This window comes from Prosopis cineraria, unplaced genomic scaffold (genome assembly GCF_029017545.1).
Source record: "Prosopis cineraria cultivar Desert tree isolate PC_DT_omini unplaced genomic scaffold, ASM2901754v1 PC2, whole genome shotgun sequence".
NCBI lineage: Eukaryota > Viridiplantae > Streptophyta > Magnoliopsida > Fabales > Fabaceae > Prosopis > Prosopis cineraria.
Genome location: NW_026555333.1, coordinates 44,137,176 through 44,159,551, shown reverse-complemented (window position 1 = coordinate 44,159,551; position 22,376 = coordinate 44,137,176). Strand labels below are relative to the sequence as shown.

Genomic DNA, 22,376 nt, shown 5'->3' with positions numbered 1-22,376 from the left:
ATTCTTAGAACTAATTATGCTTTAAAGATAACCAATTGATTATGTTGTTAATTGTCAATTCTAGCCCTTGACTTAACCAAATGAAGCCTCAATTGATTAAGAAAAATGATTAGCCAACTCCAAGAGTATTTTAATATACAATCGTGTTTCACAAGTTCACAAGAAGCGACTAGAAATTAAATACAATAAGAGATTGAATAAAATTATATTGGATAGCCCCAAATTCAAAATTGAAGCACCTCAATTGGCAAATAAACAACATAATAACCTGATATAATACTCTACCAAGTATCACAAAGTTCAATTCCAACAACCATTGTTATTATAATGTCATAAGTATCAAAATTTAAGAACTTAAATAATAGGTAAGAGATAAGAGAAACTCTCAAAATCTAACATCTCAAAGAGAGTTCATCCATGCTTCTTAGGAAGAGAAGATAAGCCTAGCTACTCATCATTAGCATTTTCATAGCCTTTCCTTGTTGATGAACTTTGAAAACTACCATGGATGATGACCTTGAGATTTGGTCTAAATGAAAATGGAATGGATGCTGGATTGTTTTAGTGGATTATAGTGCGAATTGTTCAGTGAGTGTTTTAGTGTATTTGGATGGTGAAATGGAGGGGTCTAAGTGGAGAAGTGATGGAATAGGTTCTAGGGTTCCTAGGTATTCTTGAAATAAAAGATGAAGATCAATAAAGGTGGAAGATAAGTAAAAAATATGAATGAAGGGGTTGTTGTTTGTTGTCAAGCGTTATCACAAGCATACGAGTCATCACAAGTGCAGATATTCTAGAGATATCGTTCCCATGAGGATTTAGAAAAAAGAGGGTTAAAAATTTGCTGCTAAGCTTTAAGTTAGGTTGAACAAAATCAAGTATGATTTTTGTGTGAGAGTATGAAAGTTAGATTGAAAAGATATTTTAAAACAAGTAAATTAGTTGAAACAATGAATTTTAGAGATAAGAACCTAGGATTATTTCTCTCCTTTATATTTCATAAGCCTTTAATTAACTCCTCTCAAAATGATTTATAATAAAAATAAGTGCTAGTCTAAGATTCTAATTTATTTCAAAAAGCTTTTTCAAGTCAAAATCAAATATATTTACCAACTTTAAAATTTCTCTTGGAAATAATTAGTGAAAACAAGTTTTTAAGTACCAATCCCAGTGTAATTGTGAAGGGTTAATAAAATATCTATTTTACCAACAATACCATCTATTTATCTTTGTAAATTTTAAATCCAACACTATTTTATCTAAGTTCTATATCTAATTTAGCTTTTTCAAGCACCACTTACATAAATCCAACAATCCAAATGATGGCCAAACACTTAGAAGCATTAAGCATAGGATAAAACACACACACACACACACACACACACACACACACAATTAACTATCAAAAGAGAGAAGTAATCAAGTATTAATCCATACAAATGTTTAAAATAATCTTAGAAAAAGTAAACTAACCACTCATGTTCAAAAAAGAACAACAAACAATAAATTGTTTAGCACCCATATTAGAAATATAAAGAGAAAAGGGAAGCAAAGCAGAAAAACTAAAGGAAATTCACTTGCTCTTCAAATCTTCAATCTTTAGCCAAATCTCCCTTAAGAACCCAAAACCCTAGCAGAGTTAGCTTTAAAAGACCTCTGGAAATCGTGTGTGTCTTGTTAGAGGCGTGTAAATAAGCTTATGTAACCGTAGTTTGCATTTTGCAACTCAAAACGCTCAATAACATTTAAGCCATGTGCCACGGCATGTTCTCACTACGCCACAACACATGTGCAAGATTGTGAAGTATGCCATGGCTTGTTGTCCTTGCGCCATGATGCCTGTGCAATTCTTGGAAGCCCTTTTCTTTATGCCACATGCTGTAGCGTACTGCACATACATTGCAACACATGACACAAAAAGCTTCATCTTCTTTTATGGCTCAATTTTGGCTACCTTATGTTTTCAAATTCATCTTCAAGCATCATTTAGATCTCCATTGTCATGATTACCCATCAGGAGTTACCTGAAACAATAGATATGACTATGAGCTTTCAAAGTTCAAATCAAGGCAAGATTCTTTACAAAAATTTCCAATAAATTTTATCATCAAGGTTAAATTGAACCAAAGCCCATGTTCTTATATATTCGAATCCAAAATATTCACAATTGGACCAAATAGTAAATGAAAGTATACGAAAATGTGTTGAACTGGCATCAATTTTAATAGGTTATCAGTTGTCAATGTGTTGCACAAAATTCAGATTATTTTAGAGTGTTTGAGGCTCATTTAGATCAATCTAATGAATAGAAATAATGTTCACCAAGTGCCCCAATTAATGTGATGTGAGCCTTATGTGTATCTAAGGGTCTTTTCACATGGTATTTCATGTATGGCTATAAAATTTGGGAATGAATTGTTTAAACGATAATAAATAGAAATAGCAGACATCTAATAATCTAAAAATTGAAGGAGAAATTTGAAAATAACATGGTGGGAATGATGAAAAAATGGATGACAAAAATAAGGAAAAGAAGAATTGAAATTGAAAGATGAAATTGTCATTACTATCCCTATGCTTTCTTGATATTTCATCAACTATTTGTGACCTTTTGATCATCCAATTAACTCATCAAAGGGCTCCAATTTTGTGCAAGGGACTGCTATCATCATTTAAGAGCTTCTCATAGCCTAAAACAAACAATGAACCCGTTAAATAGAAAGTTGTGTATAATTAATTCTATGTGTCATATGAATTTATCTAACTTAGACGTGAATTATGAAATATGGTGAAATGAACTAAAGTGATTAAATGGAAGATTAGATGATAAATTTGGTTATGAGAAGTTTCCTAGGAATTCTTGATTACAAAAAACTAAACCTAAGACATTTCCAAAGTTCATGAAAAATACAATTAAAGTATAAAAAGTGTATACTTTGAAGGATGTTTTAGTGAACATCTTAAAATTTTAGTTGAATTAACTCAAATTAAACTCATGGGATTAATGAAAAATTAAAAATTAGCAAATGATTTTTTTTTTATTTTTCAAAAATTATTTTAATAAGTTGCACTTTTGCCTCAAAAGTTCTGAAAATTATAAAAGTAGCCTAGATAATTTTAAATGCTTTTAATATGCACAAAATATCTTTAAAAAATGTTAAAAACTGAAAAAATAATATAAAAAATGATATAAATAAATGACCCTTGTTAAGTACCAATAATGAAAAGTTTGAGTACTGTATAGACGGTAAACTACAACTTTTTCCAAGACAAATAATTTCCTTATAATGCCATGTGACTAAGAGTGGGTATGTACTGTACCGACATCTGATGTGAAGAAAATATAAACAAATGAAAATAGAAGTTAGTTTTACGGAAGAAGAAAATTCCTCATAGTATAATAAATCAAGATTTAAATTATTATTAAAAGAGATATTTATATTTAATATTTAATAGTATTTTTAAAAAAATTTGTGCATAATAAAATATAATAAAAGAGAAAAAGCTTTTGTTCATACTACAAAATTCCTGCTGGCCAAAAAAAAAAAAATACTACAAAATTCCAATTAATTAACTTTTATGAAAGGACAAGTTTTATTAGTTAAAGTTTATGAGCACTTGGAGCGGGCCATCTCCAAAAATGGTGATTTGGAAAATGACCTCCAAAAAAATACAGAAAAGGGCATTCTGGAAAAGTAACAACCGAGGAGGTACACCACAAAGACTTAGCAAAAGAGAAAAGGGAACATTGTCCATAAATGTGAGATGCCCCACCTTTCAAATTCAAAAGCTTAGGTGCTTAACTGGTTTCACATCTTTTATTAGTAGATTTAAGAAAAATTGTAACTTTTGTTTTTTAACTTTATATAAAAATTTATTTTAATCATTTAATTTTATAAAAAAATTTTAATATTCTAATTTTAACGTCATTAATTTCATTAACAAAAAATATTGATATTAAACTTCACAAAATATTTTTCATATATTGATATATTAAATTTAATTTTTTAATAATAATAATTGATATAAAAAAATCATCATTTAAGATTAACGATATTAAAATTAAAAGATTAAAAAATACTTTATAAAATTAATAGGTTAAAATGAAATTTTATGTAAGGTTAGAAGAGTAAATTTTCACTTTTATTGTAGACTTAAAGTAACATTTTTATTGCATTTCAAAATCACAACCCACTCACAATAAACAAAATTCAAAGACTTGATGCTCCTTCAATTTCCACCACAAGAAAATATAACCTCTTTAAATCTCGCTTACCTTTCCTCATCAGAATTGAAGAAGGTAATGATAATACAAATTTATTCTAACCACACACTCACTGAGTCATTTCACTGTTCATTGATCTTGTCATACAGAAACACCTATATAGGAGCTTTGTGAAGATCCAAAACTTTCTTCCATGAAGCTCTGCTACTGATATCATCCCACCAGCTACTGACATGCTTCCTCTTGTGAATCAGATGCTCCTTCCCCATATTATTGACCAGATAATCCATGAATGGAAGATGGCTCATATCAGCCAGGCTGAAGAAATCACCAGCCAAGTACTTGCTCTTTGAGAGCGTTTCCTCATAAATGTTGAGAACCTTGTCCAGCTTAGCTTCACTCTCTTCAATCACTTTTGGATCTGGAGTGATCCCAATTATTGAAGCAAACAGAATATGAATTGCTAAGTTATAAGCAAATGGGTGAAAGTTTTGTGCCTCAACTTCCAGCCATTGTTCCACCAGACCCCTCTCTTCCATCGTCTTCCCCAGCAAGTCTACGCCCTGAGACTTGTACTTTTCTGCATAATATCTCATTATTGCCCTGGATTCTGCATATATATATATACAGGATTGAACCAAAATGAATGAAATAAACCATCAGTATACAGAAATTCATATTCTTAAGGGTTCAGAACAAGTTAGTGGCAACTGGCTTTAGGTTGAAGAAATTCAATTCCTTTTTTTTTTTTAAACACGTGCACACAGTATCCAGAGCCCTTCAGACCCTCCTGACTAATCTAGATCAAGTCTCTCTCAATGAGTATATATCACAGCTGCATACTAGGGTTTAAACTCAAGCTCCTAATTCCAGCTGAGCTATATGCTCGTTAGTGGAATTCGATTCCTTTTAAATTAGCATTATGAATAGAAAACTACTTTTCATTTAATAATACCACAAGCCGGATAGCTGTTGCCAAAGGGAGAGAGAGAGAGAGAGCTGAGAACATGGAAGAGGCTAACCAAATAAGGTAAAGTCTCCATCTTGAATCACAGGAACAACTCCAAAGGGCTGCACATCATGAACAGTGAGTACAGGTCAGACTCACAAGTTTCAGAAATCAAGTTCACAAAACTATGGATTACAGAAGCCAGAAGAAGAAGCAGAAGAAGAAGAAGAAGAAGAAGGAAAACTAAAAAACAGAGTTGAACCTGTAATTTGAGGTATTCAGGATTTCTCTGTTCACCTTTACTGACATCAACATTGACAGTTTCAAACTCAATGCCCTTCTCAATCAGAACAAGAAGCACGCGTTTTGTGGAAGCACAGGCAGGGCCATACACCTTCACCACCATGGTGTTGTATGAGAAAGAGAAAGAGGATTAAGACCCAATTCACAATTAGGTTTAGGATAACACTCTTGCCTTCGCCTGCCTGGGTTTTAAAGTGATTACTGAGAAAGGGGCTGCTCTCTCAAGTCATGCCAAGTCAAGCGAGTGGTTGTTGAGTTCCAATATATAAATATAAATATATATATATATATATATATATAATGACGACGATGACTCCATTAAAAAAAGCAGACCAACATTTTTCCCCACAGGACCCAGCCTCTTGAGATCAATGCTCCTTTATCTAATTTTCTTATTCTGGCCGTTAGTCATTGGAAATGCTATGGTGGTTGTTAAGAAATCACAGACTAATTAAAATAAAATATGAAGACTCTAAAATTTTGAAGAAGCAAGATAATAAAATAAGAAAATCCCAGGATGTCCTAGCACTTAGATGAGGAATGGCGCGCGGTGGGCAAAATCTAAAGCACACCGGACAGGGTTTCCACCGACATCCTCCAAGTATAAATAGATGTGTGTGTAGGTGAGAAGGTGTAGCGGAGAGAAGAAAAGAAAGAAAGATAGAGAAAAGAGAGACGCGCGTGACGTAAGGTGAGAAGAAAGGAAAAGTGCGTGTATGTGGGAGTATAGTAAATGTCAGTGAGGAGAAAAAGAGACAAGAGTGAGGGAAAAATATAAGAAATGTGATGAGTGTTTGCGTAAATTGTAGTTTGAGTAATTAATAAAAATATATTTTTAGTCAGTCGCTCTTTTTTTCATCCTCAAATCTCAACAGTGATTTCAGATGAAGAGAACCTAAACCTATACATACGTCATGCTGCTGTTTGCAGGCTCACTCATGAGAACCTTAGAAATTAAGGCTCTAAGTTGATGGAAAAAGAAAAAATGCATTCAAATTACGTAACTGAAGGCTTCAAACCATCAAATGAATTATAGTATTTGCATACTTTTCTGTTATTCCTTTCTTCTCTGCTTCTCCTAGTTGACAATTCCAAGCTAAGATAGGAGATCTTGCACATTTTCTGATGTGAAATTCAAGTTTCTTTTCTTTTTAACAACTATCTCATATCCAATGCTGATAATCAATCCAAAGAAAACAAAACCAGTGTTGACATCGACCTTATCTTGCTTGTATAAGTTGCGTACCAACTCTAGAGAATGAGAAATAGACAGAGGAGATTTTGACATATTGGGATGCACTTTGTCTCCGACCCTACGCATTCCCAACGTCGTTCTTGTTTAATCTGCAACTTCCTGAGTACTATGCAAAAGGAAATTTGCATATATAGGGTATGAAGAATAAATCTACAAATAGTGTATATAGAGTCAACAATATAATACGGCCAGTGAAGTGTGCATTACGTTAGAAGTTAGAACCAATAAACTAAATTTTAAAGAAAAAATGGAGCATATAATATATGCCCCTTGGTATATCCTTTATAAATGTAGTTTAAATTCAGCATCTGTTAAGTCATGCATAGGAGTGTTTTCAAGAACGTTGCTCCGATCAGTTTACTAAAAACAATGATACTTATGAATCTCTTGTAATGACGACAATTAGCCAGTCAGAGATTTTCATGGCTAAACAAAACCTTAGATTCTCGTAATAACACACTGTTGTTTGCCATCCAGCTTGCCAGCAAAATTTCACAGCTTCTTTCTCATTCACCACAGAGCAGAAGTTGAACTTAGCACATAAACTGCAAAAATTTTAACCAGCATATAATATCCTCAACCACCGTATAAATGCTAAGTAGAACTTGAGAGCCACCAATAATACAAAACCAATTTAAGCCGAAGGCAGCACATTAAGCAAACTCATGAATTTGGTTGAGATAGTATTAAGATCAAACAATGAATTTGAAAAGTTCCCAGATGAAAATGAAATTGAAGTTCCCAGATGTAACAAAGAACAAGAAAGGGAAGAGGATTTCTCGATAGCAAATCTCAGTCAGTGAGATGATACCCCACAAAGCACCATAAGTACTCCAGATGTTAACGGATGGACAACATAGAATTTCTGACAAAAGAAAAAAATTGAAAAAGACAGAAACTTGTCAGGCAACCAAGTGGCCATCTCATCAACCAAGTTGCTGTTCTTGTCTCCTTGAAACTCAAAGACACAGAAGTACGAGCCTACAGAACAGATCCTGTTCAAGTAAGGTCGTGACCGTTTACTTTGGTTCTCATATTTTACACCTTAGCCTGGGTTACGACATTTTCGATGCTGGGCTTTAGTTCCTTTAGTTACTTATTTTTTGAGTGGGCGAAATTGCCCATTAACTTATCCCGGTGAACTCAATAAACTAGAGGGCACTTGTGACATTGGGCCGTAGAAAAGTGAAGAATTTGAACTCGTCCTATTTCATATTTAATTGCATGCCCATCTATAAAAGAAGCATCGAAAAAGCAACAAAAGTTAAAAAAAAAAACACACAAAAAGAAATTTACATTATCATATATGCGTCAGCATTTTATTTATTGCTTAAGGTTATACTCCCTCTGATCCTTATTATAGGACACTTTAAGTTATTTCACGCATTTTAAAAAAAAATTAATTTTTTTATATCATAAAAAAGTAAGATGTATTTTCATGTTTACCTTTGATTTTAAATAATAATACAATTACATTAAATACATTCACGCTAATTAAAAAAGAATAAAATTGAAAAAAAGTGGTTCAATTATTACTAGATGCCTTATATTTTGAAACAAAAATTATTTTTAAAAGGTGTCTTATAAATAGGATTGAAAAAAAGTATTTATGTGGATTCAGATTATATTGTAGTTACGTATAAGTTTGATCTGAATTTGTGATGTGAGATTGTTACAGTCAGGTAAACATGCACAAAACGATTCCCTCATGATTCTGAATGTCCTAGCAATTTAAGCATTCTGCCAAACATGGTCACATCTCACATGGTCAATGACTATAGTTGCAACTTGCAAGGGGTCGATTTATATATATATATACATACATACATACACTCTAACCTTGTAAAGACTGGTAATTACTATCAAGTCAACATAGGGGAAAAAAGTTGATTGGACGGTATTTAGTTTAGTATGTTAATCTTACTCGACTTATTAGAAGTTTAAAAAAATTAAAATTGGAAAAATTCAACAGAGCATGCATAATCCGATATTGATATGATTCCTATTCTATTCCATATGCATATGTAACACAATGTTGAGTTACTTTCTGACTAGCTTCGCTTCTGAACAGCAAAACTAAATAGTCGACAGGAATCACTATTTCTAATTACATCCTACTTATTCAATTAGATTGCTTCAACTAGGTACCATCCATTGATTGACACCATTTATAACATCAACTCACCACTACTTTTTTCAAGTAACTTATCAAGTGGCAATTAATGTTGGACAGAATCGATTAGCACAATTGCAAGTACTATATGTATTATTAGGATGTCGGAAACTATATATAACCAGGGGGAGAAAGAAACATACCAACTTGTTTGTGAATTACTTGCGTTCACCATGTCAAAAGTCCCCAGCGAGATCGCTTAATATAAACAATCTTGAAAATTCAGTGCTTGGCTTTCGCAAACAACTCAAGTAATAATTATTATTTGACATGACTGTATTTGCATATCATCAAAACATAACAAGTTCAGCTTCATTTTGCCTGTCCAGATAAAAATGAGAATCGTCCAAATTCTGTTGTTTCATTACAAGTTTAATATCATTGTGTATTCTGAATTAAAGTACTATTTATCTGATAAGTTGATAGTATCATTTTGTATTCTGAATTATTTAAAATTAAAAAATATAAATATAATTAAAAAAATAACAAGATTTGAATCGGATCTCGCCAAATTCAATTTGCAGAGTTAATATATCCTTAAACCATTGTAATATCTTCTCAGAATTAAATTGATGTCAATAAGCTTTTAAGGACTAAAATTAACAAGGCCATATATTTCAAAGGCCAAAAAATAGCATACTCCTGCAAATTCTTCTCACGCATATACAGACAAGTATAAAAATTCATAATTCATTTCATTTGATTTTTATACATACATACAAAGATATATTCACGATACACCAGTTGAATGTTGAAGGCTCAGATTGTTTATTTATTATACCAGTCGAACCAGAATTGAATGCAGTCCTACCAGACTTCAAAAGGTTTTGAAATGTCAACAAGGTTGAAATAAATAGCACAGCTAGTTTTCACCCATTCATGTTGTCAGCAAAGTCCTCACTAATCCTTAAGCTTCATTTTCATGGAATAGACCCTTGCCTGGTTCTATAGAAATGATTATCTTAGCACCCTACTGGAGAACCTTCTCTTCTATATGAATGGGTGAAATAACCAATCAATCCATAACTCATCCCCAGAACACTTGGTGAAATAAATAAAATAACCTTCCTTTAATCAAAATCATAGGTTTTCAAATTACACATTACAGGCAACAAATAATCATCTACATCTCTCACATATATCTTGTACTTTACCCTGTTCTTGCCGACTGAAGGTCTGCCTTGTCTAGCCAGAAACACAATCCAAATCTCACCATTCACCAACGCCTCACAATATGACATCCCAATGTAACAAAACTGGTTAGTGTTCAAATTTCAAAATCAAGAATCAAGTGCGATAAAATGGAAAGCAAAATACTGAGACAAACGAACAAACACAAACAAAAACTCTAGAAGCTATAAACGATGCCATGTTTTCAAAGCAAAATCAAATCTATCACAAAGCACACAAACAAAACAAAAAATTGTTAGGGTTCGTTTTTCTCAAAAATCAGAGTCAAACCAAAAGCCCACAAAACTCCAATCAAACTATGACGATTTACAAAATAACTCGCCTAAGAAAGGGGGAAAATAAGTCGAGATCAATAAGCTGAAATTAGAACCTTCAGATGTGACGCGCATCATCACGAGGTCCAAGGTGTGAGCAATGGGAGCTGCACAGAGAGTGAGAGAGAGGAGAATGCGAGCAGCAAGAGAGTGAAAATTCAGATTGAAAACTAAGGAATTGAAAGCATCACGATCCCCTCAGGTTGGTTTCCGTATCCACATGTAATTGCCGCTTCCAAGCACTCTCATCCTTTCTCTTCCCTCTCCGCGTGCCCTAACCAGTTCCCGCCCACCCTTCCGCCTTCCGGTTCCACCCATTCCTAAATTTATAGGATCTTTTTTCTTCTCTCTCTCTTTTTTTTTCTCAATTTTTTTTTTAATTTTAATCGTCAAATTTCACGTAAATTTTGCTTTCTTGGATCACCAGGGTGAGAAATTTTTCTTCTTTCTTTCACAAGCTAGATGTCCTTGATGCATTTGAGGGGGAAAATGGACGATTCAATTTGTAAGTTTAACATTAAGATCTTGTGCAAAAAATATTAAAAGAAAGAGAGTTATACATAATCAAATCAAATACATGAGGAGATATTAAAGAATATAAAAAAGCCATTAAAAGATTAGCGATGATAATATTTATTAGGTTTGAAATCAATTGATAAAATTTCATAATCAAATATTTTTAACATTTCACTTGTATAACTAACTCATTCAATCTATCTTATAATATAGTTGATTCTAAATATGATTTAAGAGTTCTTTTTTTTTTTTTGATTTCTTGTTGGTATTCTTTTATTAAAAGTAATTTTGTTTAAAACATTGTCATTAAATATAAACATCTCTCTCAGTAAAAATTCAAACTATAATTCTTTACATTATGAGAGATTAATCCCTTTCACTAGATCTAACCCTTATTGTTAACATTAACTTATTTTAAAGAAATTAATTTTAACAATCAAAACTATTATTAGAGGTGTCAATAATATTCTATAAATGTTGCATGTATTTATTGGTAGAGTCAAGATCTAGAGTTAGGGGATGCAAAATTATTTAATAAAAAATTAATATTAAAATAATAATAATGTTAGGGCTAAAATTATAATAATATAAATAGTTTTATCATCATTTTTTATTGTAAAAAAATTATATTGAACAAATTGGTATAATATTTTATTATAAATATGTTTTTCATATCTTATTTAGATTATTAAAATATTATATATTTAATAAATTTTTCATTCAATTCAAAGGGTGTAAAATTGTAAATTTTATATATATCACTTGTAATTTTTCTTAAAGTGATTTGCACCCCTCAAATCAAGATGGCTAGCCACTGCCTGTGTTCTCTAGGATCACCTTTTAACACTAAGCATTTTGCGTTATGGTATAATGATAAGTTTTGTGCGTCCCGTATGAGAAAATGATATTGCAATTTACAAAGCAAAGCCACTTTCACGTCATTGCACTCATGAAGGCCCGCTGATTGTCAAACACATTGTTTTACTTGCAGAGAGCGCAGATTTTGCATATCATCCAACACGAACAACATAATCTTCATGATATTGTCATCTAATCAACACAATATTAACATTAATTTATATAATAAATATATTTGCAACAATACAGTACTTCATGCCCTGCATTATTACTTATATTCATGAACTTCCTTGTTGCATTCGTCTTGTCCTTTTTAGAGACATTCTTTAATGCTTGTTATAATTCTTTTAATAAGTCCACAATAAATTAATGTATTTTACAAAATAAATTAATTAAAGTCCACGGACCCTAAGCTCCGTTAATCCAATACCCCCATTAACTCAAATTCTCATTACTTTTTGTACAATGCAAGCGCCGGCACACTTTGTAGCCTACCTTACCACCAAAAAGTGTTTATAATCGGATTGGTAATTCAACTGCCATCACCCTATTACAAACCAACCGATACTTGAGGAATGAGTAATGACCAACTGATAGATTTATCAAAATGTCACTACAGATTGCGGATGACTTGAGGTTTGCATCTGAGATAGAGCTGTATCACTTTCTTCATTGTCATCAAAAGCAATGGGCTTTCCACATACATTCTTCCTGTTAATCAGTCACAAATTGCTAAGATGTTACTATTCATATTTATAGAACGAAATGTTGAGAACTACACATTCAACAGCAATGAAAAATGAATGAATTCTTCAATGAACACGAACAAATTTGAGAGACCAAGCAGGTCTCTGAATCGGTAATATTGACCAATTTAATCTTCATAGATTCCCAGAGTTCAACTTTTCGTGTCTTTTGCCCTTAAAATAAAATTAATCGAGTTCAAGCAGGATCTTGCCCCAAGTAAACTGGCCAGCTCCAAATGCAAGCCAGCCACACCATGACAAAAATAACGAATTTTATCCCATTAAGTGAGGTCAATTACATGAATAATATGATATCATTGTACTTGATCAATGACAATGAGACAACGACTAACTGTTCATAGCATTATTGGAAACAAAAAAACAACAAATGGATAGAAGGAATAGCATACCTTTGAGAGACAAAGCTGTCCTCAGACAGTGCCTTCTCCAACCGCTCTTCAAATGGTGTTGCATGCCAACTTACTTTCTGATCCTGTAAACAATCCGCTTTAATTAATTTCAGTATTTTAAATTTTGAATCCTTGCATCACAAATAAAGATGTAAAAGACATACTTCCTTATACTTATTCGTTGAATTTGGTATGCCATTGCCATCCCACCACTTTGGGGGAGGAATTTCGGATTCTTCTTCGTTCCAGTGAGCTGCAACCATCCCAATGATAGGCCTATCTGCAGGAGTTTTACGAGAAAGAGGAATCTGACTGTAAGCAGCCTCCATTCTCTTCCTTCTCTCTGCCTCAATGACTGATGCAGGCTTCAACCAAGTAGATAAGCTTTCTTCCACTTTAGATTCATTTTCATATGAGTGTTGCTTTGACTGTTCTATTGTAGGAGTTGAATTTTGAGGCTGCTCATGAGAAGATCTCAGATCACTTGAATCTTGCTCAGTGTTTAAATCTTCTTCCTCAAGCACCTTGCACTGAGAGAGATTCTCTCGTGTTCTTGGAAATGCATACACAAACTGGGACCTAACTCGAGGCTTACCATTAGGAAAATCATCTAATGTTGCAGGGTACACAGTTCCAGGTGTTTGCATTTCATCAGATAGTTTCCTAGGGGTTGCGTAAGGTGATGATTTGTGTGCACTCTGATTGTTTGGTGACTCTGTTTTCTTCATAGGACCCCCACCATATTCAGAAGAACTCCCACAGGAAGAGAAATCAGTATCACATTCAAAACGTACGGACTTGTTCTTTCTCTGAATGTCTGCAACCGTTGGCCATGGAGAAACTGAAGCTGCATTTTTTTCAGATCGATTATCACAAGTCTTGCCAACGGTATAAAGGCTCCTTGCTTTACTTCCTTCAGTTGAGTCAGCAGAGTCACTTTGAGTGTTTTGTGCATTGGAGATACAACTGCAAGATTAATAAATTTATCATTATCATGTATTCAAGAGCAATGTAACTTTTAGGAAAGGACAAGGTATAACTAAAATATGTCTTTCACAAGAAGACGACTCCATAAAAAGCATGATAAAAGGGGGAAAGGGCGGGGGAGACCAGCGTCACAATTTTTTTCTTTTTTTTTTTTTTCTTTCCAGGGACAGCCTTTAAGGAGTTATATTCTCGTAGCTTCTTTGGTAGTGTGATAAGCCATAGCCGATTCCAAGCACAGTCAACTTCCAAATCTAAACATATCAGCTGGGATCGAAAGAGATACGATCTTCTATTTAAAAAAGGACTAAAACCGTTTTTAACAATCATTATTAATCATTATAAGGAAAAAGAAAAAGAAAAAGAGATATGCAAGAAAAAGAGTTGGATAACCTGCTTGGTGTGCGGTCTAAAGAATCCCTGCCATCTCCCCATTGTTCACCAGGTTTTATGGGAGTTGGGGGATCAAGAGTCTGAACATCCAACTGGAGCTTCTCAACAGATGCATTAGGAAGCCAAGAATGAAACCGTGAAGATTCATAATCCTTGCTACAAGAAGGTGACGGTTTCAGTTTCCGAGATGCTTTCCGGATATCAGCAGGGGTCCCAGCCAAAGTACCGCAAGCTTTAAGAAACTTGGCCTACAGAAAAAATTTAATTTACTTAACCAGATAATCAATGTTAAAGAAACAATACATGAATTCAAAGACACCCAAATAGAATTAGATAATAAGTTCATAAAATAAGAATTAATAAATTATTTGATTACAAAAATCCCTAAAATATTTTGAAAAGGTTGTTACATGTAAAAATGAACCTCAAAGATTCATTCTTCATAAAATAAGTTTAATTTGTATAAATTTGAGTTAACATTTTAAGAGTGTACTTTCTATGATTACTTATTTTGCTGCTTCTCAAACTGCACAGTTACATAATGGAGTAGATATATCAATGTGGAACCCACGCAATATCATCAGCATGATAGCCTGAAAATTGTTATCTTCACAACAAAGGCAACAAGATGAATTACCAAGAAAATGATACATCTAATTTGAAGCCGCAATGACCTTTTTGTCCAGTTTGAGTACAAGGCCAGCAATATGCATCAATTTGCCATCATATAAATTATAATTATTATTTTAGGCTTACTAACCAAGTCAACAGATAGAGATTCCTCTAAAAATCACTCGCCCATCTCCATCCCTCTGACATTGAACAATACTAAACAAAGACAAGTACTAGAACATTTGTGATTTACATGAACCAAAGCAATATTGAGGCAACTGGAGTGTCAGTTCACGAGATTGTGTGCACATTTAAAGAAAGCCATATGCACCAACTTGAGTTACAAGAAAAACTCAATGGCAGAGAGTCAATAACAGAGTAACAGACTATTGCGTCTCTCAAGCATTTTACAGATTCCTAGTCTTGAAATTCATGTAAAGATAGATGTTCCATCAAAATGAATAATAGCATTGAATACGTGATAATATCTCTACTTTGGAATAAGTATAGAATCTGTCATGGAAGAACTAAATAGTCGATTCATGATTGTAAGAAATTAACACACTAAATTGGTAAAGAAGAATGAGCGAATAAGGACTTCTAATACAAACGATTCTGTAAAGCTAAGGAAACTTCTAAGAATTACACAATTGAAAAGGCATAGTGAGACCAGAATGGTGGTACCAAAGTGACGGATGACTTCTATAACAGTCAAAACTAGACGAAGATGGTAGGAAATGCTGATTCTTAACATGTGAACTAGTTTCCAGTATATTCTCATACTTAAGAGGTATGTATGGCAAGTTATTCTCAGTCACTCCGCTCATGAACAGAAGAGCTGAGAAAACAAAAGCTAGAAAATTGGTGCACTGCACCTGATTAGAGTTAAGAGAAACCCATAAATAAAATCTGACAGGATGAAAGAGAATCACAGGAGATAAAAATGGCGTTCTCCCTCAGGATGATTTGAAATTGAAATAAAATGTCCACCAAGTACAATTACAAACCAAAATGGAAAATCCGATACAACTGATCTTGTAGGACATAGCATACTTCTATCATTGGATAAAAATTACCTCATCCATAAGCGCCTTGTCATCCATCTGAGATCCCAAGCCAACTTGTATCCTCGCATCGCGTGGAGCATCTTCTTTGTCTTCAAAAAAGTTTTTAAACCAAAAAAAAGTACTAAGCATCATACTGAAAAAGAGAAAAAGGTTCAGAAAGGTAATTATAACAACTAAGAAATAGATAGCAGTGAAAAGAGAGATACCTTCGGATAAAAATAAAGAAGAGAGATGATTTCGAGATACCACAGCTTCCTGCTTTAAAGCCAGCAACAATAAATAAACAACCAATAGATTAAAAAAAAAAACTCTACGCAACTTTGATTGTTCCTCAATTTTCTTAAAGATGCAGGAAACGAGAAAAATCACGACGCCATAAAGAACAATTTCTCCGCCTTCTTTAGCAAGCACGCAACACAAATTTGAAATTACAAAAGAAAGACAGAAAAAAGCAGATAAGGAAAAAGCTGTATCGACAGTTCTTGGCGGTATGAAACAAAATTCTAGAACATTACACCAGATTTGGAACGGGAATGATCAGCGACGAGCTGGGCAGTTGGGAGGCGGCGATCGTCTCTGAACCTGAAGCAACCGAAGAAGCAACCCATGACTCTGGAAAATGATCGGTAGAGGAAACGAAGTACGAATCGGAAGAGAATGAGCATGTCAAGGAGGAGGAGGAGAAGAGGATGTCTCGTCTTCAAAACCTCAAATCAAACCTTTTTCCACTTCTTTTTTTATTTTTCTTTTTTAGGTTTGAAATTGAAAAATCTGGGAGAGAGAATTAGAGTGTTGTGTTGTGTGCGTTGGTGTGAGGGTGTGTGAACTGAATTAAGGTGAAGAGTCGTTTTTAAAATTTGAACTAACGGGAGCGAGGGAATGAATGCTGCACACGCTTCTCTTGCACTGATTAGTCTTAATTGGAAATGTACGTTAATATTCTTGTTTTAAATCTTCCTATTTCGCTAATAATAATAACTTTCATTCTTATTGTCAATTTGTTACTCCTTTTTTTTTAATATAAAATATTTTTAATCAAATTTCATCTTTTAATAAAATAATTATCGACTTTTAAATTAATATTATCTTTTTATATTTATCTCTATTAAAAATACTATAATAAATATAAAGTTATTTATTAATAAAAATACTTTAAAAAAAAGACAATCATTATATTTTAAAAAATTAAAAATATTTTGTATTTTTAATATCCAACTCCTTAAAAAATACCTTATATTTTTAAATGGAGGGAGTATTACTTATTGGCCAGAAATAAAACTTACATTATTTATTGATTATTTTTGCCAGAATTTATTGATTACTGATATTCGTTCATTATACTATTTATTTATGCAAATATATTTTTAACAAACATACTTATTTTAAAAAATTAAATGTTCTTTATATTCTCTCCTTCTCAATTTATAAAATACTTCTACGAGAGATTCAATATCTTAAAATATAAAATATGTTGATAAAAATAAATTTTTGTTAATAATTTTTTAATATTAGTTTTGATATATATTCTCTCTTTTTAGTATTTTTTATAAAATAAATTTAAAAGAAGGATTTTTTTAAGATTTATATTTATATTTTGAAAAAAATAATATCACAAAGTATATTTAATAAATTTTATTGGTACAAGTGATTTTATCTAGAAATATCTTATTAGTTAGAACTAAAGAAATACATGGCATAAAATTTAAAAAATAATTCCAGAAAATATAATATTTGTAAGTAAACCTCTTAATGCAAATACTCTCTTCGTATAAAAATATAAAGCATTTTTTAATGAGTTAAATATTAAAAATATAAGGTATTTTTAATCTTTTAAGGTGTAATCATTATTTTTTTTAAATGCTCCCATTGTTGAATGACTTTATATTTATTGTAGGGTGTTTAATAGGAATAACTATAAAAAAATAATGTTAATTTAAAAGAAAATAATTATTTTATTAAAAATAAAATTTGATTAAAAATGACTTATAATTTTAAATGGAGAAAGTATTTAACAATTTTCTTCATTATATTTTTATCACAAAATAATTAAATATCATCCGATGGTAAAAGTTTGACTCACAAGTCACAAAAGCCATCTGTCTGTATCAATGCCTATTATTTAACACATGATTCTTGAAAAAGAAAGGGCAAAAAATATTAAAATGCTGAACCTCTTTACTCTATCTGAGAGGCATGTCAACTTTCTTTTCTTTTTCCTTTTTGTTTTTCCCTGTTTGGTCAAACAATGTTTTCCCTCAATCATTCCAACCTTTTCTTTTGCAATTATTTCATCCTTAAAAACTAGTTAGAAGTGTTTGCTATAAATGTACTTGGATGCAATTAGATGAAGAAAAACAAAACGAGCCAAGGTCCAGACAAATAGGAACCATTAACCATTCCTTGTGTCATTATTATTATTATTTTGCCAGTATTTCGTTATCAATATATTGGTTGTTAAATTGTTGAAAGTATATTTATAATTTCTTAGTCATAATGTAGCATCCCAGTTTCAATAAGTTTGATTGAAGAATTCATTTTGGTTGGGGATTAATTGACTTAATTTTATGGAATTTTTGAAGGTTTCATGGAATTCGTTTAGGATTCATTCAGTCATTGAACAAATTGGGCTTCAGCCTAATCATATTTTAATTACCGGGCTTTTGCCCATTATGATTGTAATTATTGGGCTTCAACCCAAGACTATTCTAATGGAGCATCCTAATATTATATTTCAATATTGTTAAATTTTTATTATGACAAATAAATGGGAATAAGATTTTTTTTCAAAATAAATAATAATTAAAAAGAAACGGTTGGAGCACATTAGTAAATCATGATTGTGGTTTTGGCATGTAATCCTGATTCATTTTAGTGATTCCTGGTACTTGGCTGAGTTCAGTATAATAGCAATGCAATCCAGATTCCCTTGTACTCTTGTGCATCCAGATGGCTACATGTCCTTGAGGAGAGGCATATGCACCCTTCAATTTGAAAGAAATTATAAATAAGTAGTATAAATTTTGTTATTTTAACCTCTCTAAAGTGACAAAGTTTTGCATCCCTTAAAATCTAGACTCTTTTTTTGTGTGAATGTTTTAACTTAAGCTTTATTTTAAATTTACTAAATTCAAAACTCTAATATAATTTTTAAAAAATAATATACTAATTTATTTATTTTTTTAAAGTTTATGGTTGATTATTATATATTTATAAATTTTTTATATATAAATAATATTATAAATTAGTGACTGATATGGTAGGAAATATTTTTGATAGCATTTAATAATAAGCAAGGGATAATTATAAAATATATTATTTTTCAAAATAGTAAATAATTACTTTTGAATTATTATTCTTAAAATTAATCTACACTTCTTGACATAGATCCTAGCTTCGTCACTGTCTAGACCACAGTAATAGGGATGCATTACGTCATGGCTAAAGACATTTTATGCCCTTAGGTTGCTTTCCTCATCTTCCTCGACGTGCCTGTTTGGATTGAGGGATTAATTGTTTTTAGGAGCAAAAAAATTAATTAATTCATAATTTATCCAAACGCCAACTTCCGACTTAATCGCTATTTTTGAAAAAAAAAAATCAATTTTTTCCCAAAGTTGCAAGGTTCAGCTTCTCGCTTTTGCATTTTTTTTTTATACAAAGTGATATGAAAAATTAGATAAAAGGTCCAAGAAAAAAATCACAAAAAAGACACAAAAATTAATAAAAATAAAATAAAACTCTTTTCTCTTTTTTTTAAAGTAAAATTTAAATTTTGGATCTTTATAAAAATTATTAATATAAGTATCCAAATAAATTATATTATAATATAATTAATTATAATTAAAATTTATTATTTAATTAATTATTTTTATAATTTATTATACTCAATTAAAATTCAAACATACACGTCTACCTTAGATTTAGCGCCACACTACTTTCCTTCACCGCTTCACAATTGACACCACTCCGTTAGTTCATAACTGAGATTTGAGACGTTGAACCACATCTGCAACGATTTGCGAGGAGGGAGGATGGATAAAAAGTAAACTAGATTTGCGATGACTCAGGGTGTGTTTGGATTTTAATTAAAAAAAATTAATTAAAAAAATTAATTATTAGAATGTGATGATATTTCAATAAAATTTTAAAAATTGATTATGATATTGATTTTTTAAAATGAAACAAATTTCAACTTATTTTAAATGGAATTTTGAAAACCAAATGAAGTTTGAGAAAATTGAGGTATTTGAATAAAATTTTTTAAAATTATAATTTTAAACCTAAAATTAATTTTAAAAGAGTATTTAAACAGGCCTTTAAACCAGATCTGCTGTAATTTGTGAACTATCTTATTATCGCTTTCATAAAAAAAAAAAAAAAGCCGTCGGATTTTGTCAGACTGGAAGATCAGAAGCGACGCATATGGATAAAGATCATATGCAGCGAAAAAATGATCCGCTGGTTGGGAAGTGGGATAATTCAAACTTCAGAGATGCATAAAAAACCTCTTTCACTTGCAAGATACTTAATCACTTAATATCTACCGTGATTTATATAAATAAAATTTTTAAATAAGTATGTTAATTGATTTAGACATTCCATATTTAATTCCGATGGTCAAAATTTAATATTAAAATTTTAATAATTCTTTAAATTGATTATTCAGATTTATTATGAATGAGTTATATTTAAAAATTTTAATTTGTAATTTAAAAAAATTGGACAGTGTTAGTTATGATATTATCATTATTTTTGATATTGTATTTATCAAAATAAAAATTTATAAAAAATTAATATTAAACTTAGACCATCCAAAATAGGATAGTTAATTTATAAAAATAAAAAAATTAATATTAAATTAAATTATCTAGATTATGTATGTATTATCCAGATTGATAATTAATAAATTGATAATTTTTATAATTTATATAATATTTTAAATTATAAAAAGTCACAACTTAATTATAATTTTTTTTAAATAAATCTCATTTTGTGGTTTGTAAATGAGAAGCCCTTTTTATGCTGCTCTCTCTTGCCAACCATTAAATACAATCTACATAAGGATACCCCACTTCTTAGCGTGTAATCTGTATCGCGACGTACATGGTACCTTCTTCTTCTTGTTTTTTTTTTTTTTTTTTTGGCCAAAGGTACATGGCACCTCATTACTATCTATTAAATGTTGGAGTGAAAGAAATTAAATGATATATATATATATATATAATAAGGGTGAAATACACCGACCTAACCTTTATTTTACTTTAATTACAAATACCTTTTATTTTACTTTAATTACAAATACCTCCCTTTTATTTTTAAAACCTATATAAACCTTTCTTAAAATAAAAATTACATCACACATGCCTCTCCTTTTATTTTAAAGATTCAATTTTCATATATCCAACAATTAACCGTTAAATAATATATTTTAGACTAAAATACCCCTTTAACATCATAATTATATTATATAAATTGATAAAAAAAATATTAAATATAAATAAACTTATCCATGTAATATGGCAAATTTAAGATTCATTCAAATAAACTTATTTATATAGTAACTGTTTAAGTTTTAATTATATAAATTGATAAAAAAATATATTAAAGGGTTAATAGTGTTCTAGAGTACTCTAAACTATTACTTGAATAGAATCATGAACCTTAAACTCTTAAAATGAGCAAAAACTTTTCTCAATTTGTAAATTTCAAGCAAATTACCCCGTTATTAATTTACAGATAGTTACTATTACTTTTGTCTTTGTGGGGCCCAGTCAAAGGTTGACATAACATTAATCCTCTTTTGACATATGACATGCCAACTAGATTACATAATAGTCAACATTGTAAGAATAAATGATAGGAGATAATTTACTTGGAATTTACAAGTTGAGGGGCCTTTTTGCTCATTTTAAGAGTTTAAAGTTCAGAATATTATTTAAATAATAGTTTAAGATTCAGGATGCTCATTAACCCCTTTTTAAATATACAAGAATGAAAATTTAATGAATTAGAAATTTTAAAATAATTAGTAACTTAATCTAATGAGAGATAAATTAATTAATATAATTTTTTATTATATTAATTTAAATATAATTTATGTTTTCTAATTTTAATATTTTGTAATATGTTTATATAAATATAACTATAGTATTCTTTAAAATAGGAAGAGAGGGAAGACGTTAGATTATAGGGCATATTAGTAATTTCAAATTTTTGTCACAGATTTTAATTAATATAATAAAGCATTTTAGAATTTTAAATGGAATATTCTTAACAGTGTTAAAAAATGAAAAAAAGTGTAGGTTTAAAAAATAGAAAAAAATTTATGTAATTTTAACAAACTTGAAGGAATGTCATTGTATTTAACTCTAATAGTAAAG

General features: G+C 30.8%; 2 protein-coding genes and 1 non-coding gene across 3 annotated transcripts; all 3 read right to left on the bottom strand.

Annotated features, from left to right (window-relative positions):
- Positions 1 to 4,201: 4,201 nt before the first annotated feature.
- Positions 4,202 to 6,188, bottom strand: LOC129303153 (glutathione S-transferase F10-like). The gene is made up of 3 exons (XM_054942258.1): positions 5,437 to 6,188; positions 5,248 to 5,296; positions 4,202 to 4,835 (listed from the first exon to the last, which is right to left on the bottom strand). Exons 1-3 carry the CDS (start codon positions 5,578 to 5,580, stop codon positions 4,381 to 4,383), a joined length of 648 nt encoding a protein of 215 aa, XP_054798233.1. The 5' UTR covers positions 5,581 to 6,188; the 3' UTR covers positions 4,202 to 4,380.
- A 1,440-nt stretch (positions 6,189 to 7,628) lies between these two features.
- Positions 7,629 to 7,745, bottom strand: LOC129304266 (small nucleolar RNA U3). Its single transcript, XR_008591639.1, has one exon. It is a non-coding gene; the product is annotated as a small nucleolar RNA U3 (small nucleolar RNA).
- Positions 7,746 to 12,117: 4,372 nt separating this feature from the next.
- Positions 12,118 to 16,802, bottom strand: LOC129303570 (protein JASON-like). Its single transcript, XM_054942967.1, has 7 exons — positions 16,512 to 16,802; positions 16,203 to 16,251; positions 16,006 to 16,085; positions 14,318 to 14,565; positions 13,105 to 13,906; positions 12,941 to 13,023; positions 12,118 to 12,495 (listed from the first exon to the last, which is right to left on the bottom strand). The coding sequence occupies exons 1-7, from the start codon at positions 16,659 to 16,661 to the stop codon at positions 12,387 to 12,389; spliced, it is 1,521 nt and encodes a 506-aa protein (XP_054798942.1). The 5' UTR covers positions 16,662 to 16,802; the 3' UTR covers positions 12,118 to 12,386.
- Positions 16,803 to 22,376: the final 5,574 nt, after the last annotated feature.